This window comes from Oryzias melastigma, linkage group LG4 (genome assembly GCF_002922805.2).
Source record: "Oryzias melastigma strain HK-1 linkage group LG4, ASM292280v2, whole genome shotgun sequence".
NCBI classification, from domain to species: Eukaryota; Metazoa; Chordata; class Actinopteri; order Beloniformes; family Adrianichthyidae; genus Oryzias; species Oryzias melastigma.
Window position 1 is genome coordinate 3054140 of NC_050515.1, and position 3990 is coordinate 3058129.

Below are 3990 nucleotides of genomic sequence, written 5' to 3' on the forward strand. Positions count from 1 at the left end.
TCTTCACCCTATTTGACACAGTTGATGTGTTTAGTTTAGTTTTATTTTATTTTTTGTTCCATTAAAACCGTGAAAATCTGTTACTTTGAGGCATTGTGGTGTCTTGTGACTTCAGAGTTTGTTCAGAAGATCAGCTTCATCGTCGTCCTTCAGCACTTTCTCTCTGCTGTTTAGAAAGCAGAAGAAAACCGGCTGTTTGTGTCTCCTTCATTTTCTCCCTCTTATAATTTGTGATGACAGAAAGCTTTAATGACAAAGATGAGCTACATTTCTTTGGGACGATGATGACTAACACACACACACACGCTTGACTTGAATAGGCAGTTTGTGCATGCAGAGCGTCACATGTTTACATGCACAAACACCCACACAGATGCTGTGAAGATGAGCGGGCTGGTGCATGAAAAGAGCACTCACTGACTTGCAGACTGCCTCATTATGCAGACACACACACAGGATTCCTGGAGTGTGCTCTTGACACAAATGCAGCCTAATGAACACAATGAGAAGGTGTGTTTAAACCTCGACAAAGACAGCCTCGCTCTATATTGCTTAACCCTTTCAGATGTGAAGTGACGGCAGCATGTTTGCAGGTTCAGCTCCAGAGGGATGCTCTGGGTTTGGATTCAGTGAAACGTGATGCAGCGTTGGCTGCTGGCTTCAGAGACTCTGGAGTCTTGTGTGACATCCAGGAGATAAATGGTTGGAACTGTCGCACTGGAGCTCCAAAAATGTGTTTTTAGTAGAACCTCCCAGATCAGCCTGACTAAAGCTTGACAGTAAATAATATGGTTTGAATAACTGTTCATACTAAAACTGTTTTTCTGTATGAAGTCTGTAAACCAGAGCTGCACAAATGTGTAGTGGTTAGCACCCTCACCTTACAATGAGAAGGTCCAAATCCCAGCTGGGACCATTCTGTGTGGGGTTTGGATGTTCTCCTCGTGCATGTGCAGGTTTTCTCCCGGGAACCCCAGTTTCCTCCTGCAATCCAAAAGAATCCTTAATATGTTATCTGGAGACTCTAAATTACCCCAGATGTCAGTGTGTGATCATGCAGCAAACTGGCAACCTTCAGGCTGTACATTCCCTTCACCCAACAGTAGCTGGGATAGGCCCCAGCAACCCTGAAATGAGTGCTTTAGTCAATTCAGTCCATAAAATGATAGAAATCTAAACATGGGACCTGAGGTGTTCAGTCAGGCCCACTTAAGGACTGAAAAAGTAAAGTGGATTCAGCCACTCCATGTATCATTTGTTCATTTGTTTAGATATCAATAATTAAATAAGCAGTCGTTTCTTTTTTTTATTATTTTAATTTTAAAAACAAATGAATGAATAACATACAGATTCCACCCTCATTGATTTGGATTATTTTCATGTTGAATTCAAAATTTCAAATGCATTTTCAAATTGGAAATTGAAGTTTCAATTGAAAATTGAATATCACTTTGAAATATGGGGGAAAGAGCACAAAAGAAGAACATGAATGAAAACATCTGTGGCTCTCACCTCGTTGTCATAAGCTGGAGAACAAATGCCTAATGGGTCTGGAACTTACTTTTAAAGATGGAGAGTTATGTTCTATGTTTGAAAAAAACAACGATAAGAACATAATCATCTCATATGGAGCTCTCTAAAACTGAACAACCTGGAGACAGTCAACACAGTGTGCTTGTGTCTGGGCTCCAAACCCCCCAGCATGTTTGCTGTAGGTGAAGGCAGGGGAATTCTTGTCTATACACAAAAAAGACCACAATAATTAAATGGTACTGCAAAGATTAAAGAAAAAATATCATTCAAATAGAAAAAAAATAATTTCAACACCTGACAAAACATATGAACCAGAGGAAACATAACATTTCGCAGAGGTTACTAGATATTTTGTCTCCATCATAGAAGCGTAATGACTTTTATTAGGCTCCTCTTTACCATTATTTCTTTGTAAAGGATGTTTATATCAAATTTAACACAATGTGTAACACAATTATTTTGCAACTCCTAGTTGCAAATGATAATCTGATTCATTAAATTAGAAGTGACAAACAAAAATATACAAAAATAACATAAATTAAGAGTTACATTTAAGTACATTAAATGCCTTTGTATTTTATTTATAACATACATACTTAAATACAAGTAAATTAAAATGAATTCAGTTTTTAGCAGTGCTTTGATCAGATAGTCATTATGTACGTTTGCATTAAAATATTACTAGGATTTAAAGTATTCTTTATCAGTTTAATTTTATTAAAATATAAAATTTGTTTTATTGAGAAACTATCATTTCCTCCCAAAGAGGAGCCTTCAGTGTTGGTTTAGTGCGCATGCGCAATCTCTGTGAGAGAAACAACTCCAGTGCGACATGACTCGGTTCACTTACAGCAAACTATCTCATTTTCTGAAGACCTACAGCAGCAGACCTCCGTCTTTCAGAACAGCAGCTGAGGTCAAAGCTGGGACTTGTTGCTGCATGCAGCTGAAACGGTTTCAGGTGAGATCTGTGGGGGTTTTCCGCCACACCGGGATTAGTGTTAGCATGTACAGGAGCATTAGGCTAACGGAAGTGCGTCATGTTATTTCACGCAAAAAGAAATTAACAAATCAGCAAATGAGAAATGTCACCCCCATTTCATACATTGATATAATAATAACATAAGATACAAAAAGTGGCGGATCTATTCATAGCGTTCACTTGTTTTAGAAACACTTTTTAAAAATGAACGTTTATTTTGAAATGGTCAACCGGAAGTGTATTGTCTACTTGAGTCTTGATGCCTAAACTGCTTTTACTTAAGATATTTTAAAATTTTAAAACACCCACTTTAATCAAACCTGTGTTTTTGGTGTTTTTGTCAAAATGGAGGCTAATGTAAGCTTAAGCCTGAATATTTTTATTCATGTGTATGGAGCCAAATCGGGGCCATAAAAGTATGAAACCAATTAAAACATTTTGAAAAAAAATATTGGTGTTTGGCCCCCCAAAATGCAAACTTTCCAAAACGTTTTGCTATTGAAATCTTTTTTTCCACTTTCAAGTCTTTACTTTTGTTTTCAAATCTAAAAATTTGCAGTTCAAACTTTTGGCCACATTGTGGCGCATTGGGGCGGGGCTAACATGAAGGACCAATCAAAATCAACGAGGGTGGTAACTTCAGGCCCGGTGCATTCACCGACTCTGAACTGGGATAATTACAGTCAGAAAATGGCTGTTCAATCTGTATTCCCAAATTGTCCCAAGACAGGTGTAAAAAGTACAAACCGCGCGTCTAAAACTCTGTTCTAACCCATTCAAAGTGCCATCTTTTAGTGTTAAATAAAGGTGTAGAAAATGTAGAAACTGAAAAAAAGTTGTTTTTTAAAAAAGCTCTATAAATTTGTGGTAATTCGGGAGCAGATTAAAAAATGCTGTTTGAAAAAGCTTTGAGTTATTAAATGGCAACTGAAGTGTGTGCCATCAGCTTGAAGCCAAACAGACCCATGAACGTCTTTGCTTTCTTAATCTAAGCTGGAATGTGAATCTAAGCTAAAACACTGAAGCTAATAGCTGGAAACGCTATAGCTGAAGCCAGCTAAAAAATTAGTTAGATCCCAAATTGGCCTAAAAAACTTTGAAAAAAAAGAAGAAGAAAAATCCTAAATTAGCCAAAATTGCTAGTATGCAGCTGGAATATTAGCTAATCTCCACAAGAGCCTAAAAAATGTTAATAAATGCCAAATAGTCCAAAAAAACTAGCAGAATGTCATCATAACTTTCAGCTTTACTACACTCAGACTCCATATAATATAAAGTAGCGAGTAATCGACTATTAAATTAGTCGTCAACTATTTTAAGTCGATTAGTCGACTAATCGTGGCAGCCCTGGGGCCCGTTTCAAGAAGCAGGTTTTGTTGGAACTCTGAGTTCGTGAACTCCAAATTCGGTTCCAGAAAGAGGGATAACTCAAACCCGGGAAAGTGGGCGAAACCAAGCCCGTTCCAAGAAGCGGG

The 3990-nt window shown here is 37.6% G+C and overlaps 2 protein-coding genes and 1 long non-coding RNA gene across 5 annotated transcripts in view; 1 reads left to right on the forward strand and 2 right to left on the reverse strand.

Moving 5' to 3' along the window:
- tle5 (TLE family member 5, transcriptional modulator) overlaps window positions 1-3990 on the reverse strand; it is a 439890-nt gene that overhangs the window by 350939 nt on the left and 84961 nt on the right. The window lies entirely within an intron of this gene.
- Window positions 23-3990, reverse strand: part of LOC112146129 — a 15575-nt gene continuing 11607 nt past the window's right edge. Inside the window, exons 3-4 of the long non-coding RNA XR_002919215.2 lie at window positions 881-984; window positions 23-166 (exon numbers count right to left, since the gene is read on the reverse strand). This is a non-coding gene — a long non-coding RNA (uncharacterized LOC112146129). The remainder of the gene's footprint in view (window positions 167-880; window positions 985-3990) is intronic.
- Window positions 2305-3990, forward strand: part of nubpl (nucleotide binding protein-like) — an 11827-nt gene continuing 10141 nt past the window's right edge. Inside the window, exon 1 of one of the 2 annotated variants that reach the window (XR_002919195.2) lies at window positions 2305-2494. Coding sequence is in view for 1 of the 2 variants with exons in the window: in XM_024271684.2 (XP_024127452.1) it covers window positions 2366-2494 (129 nt within the window). In the remaining variant the exon portion in view is untranslated. The remainder of the gene's footprint in view (window positions 2495-3990) is intronic. The other variant, XM_024271684.2, reaches the window with a different exon arrangement.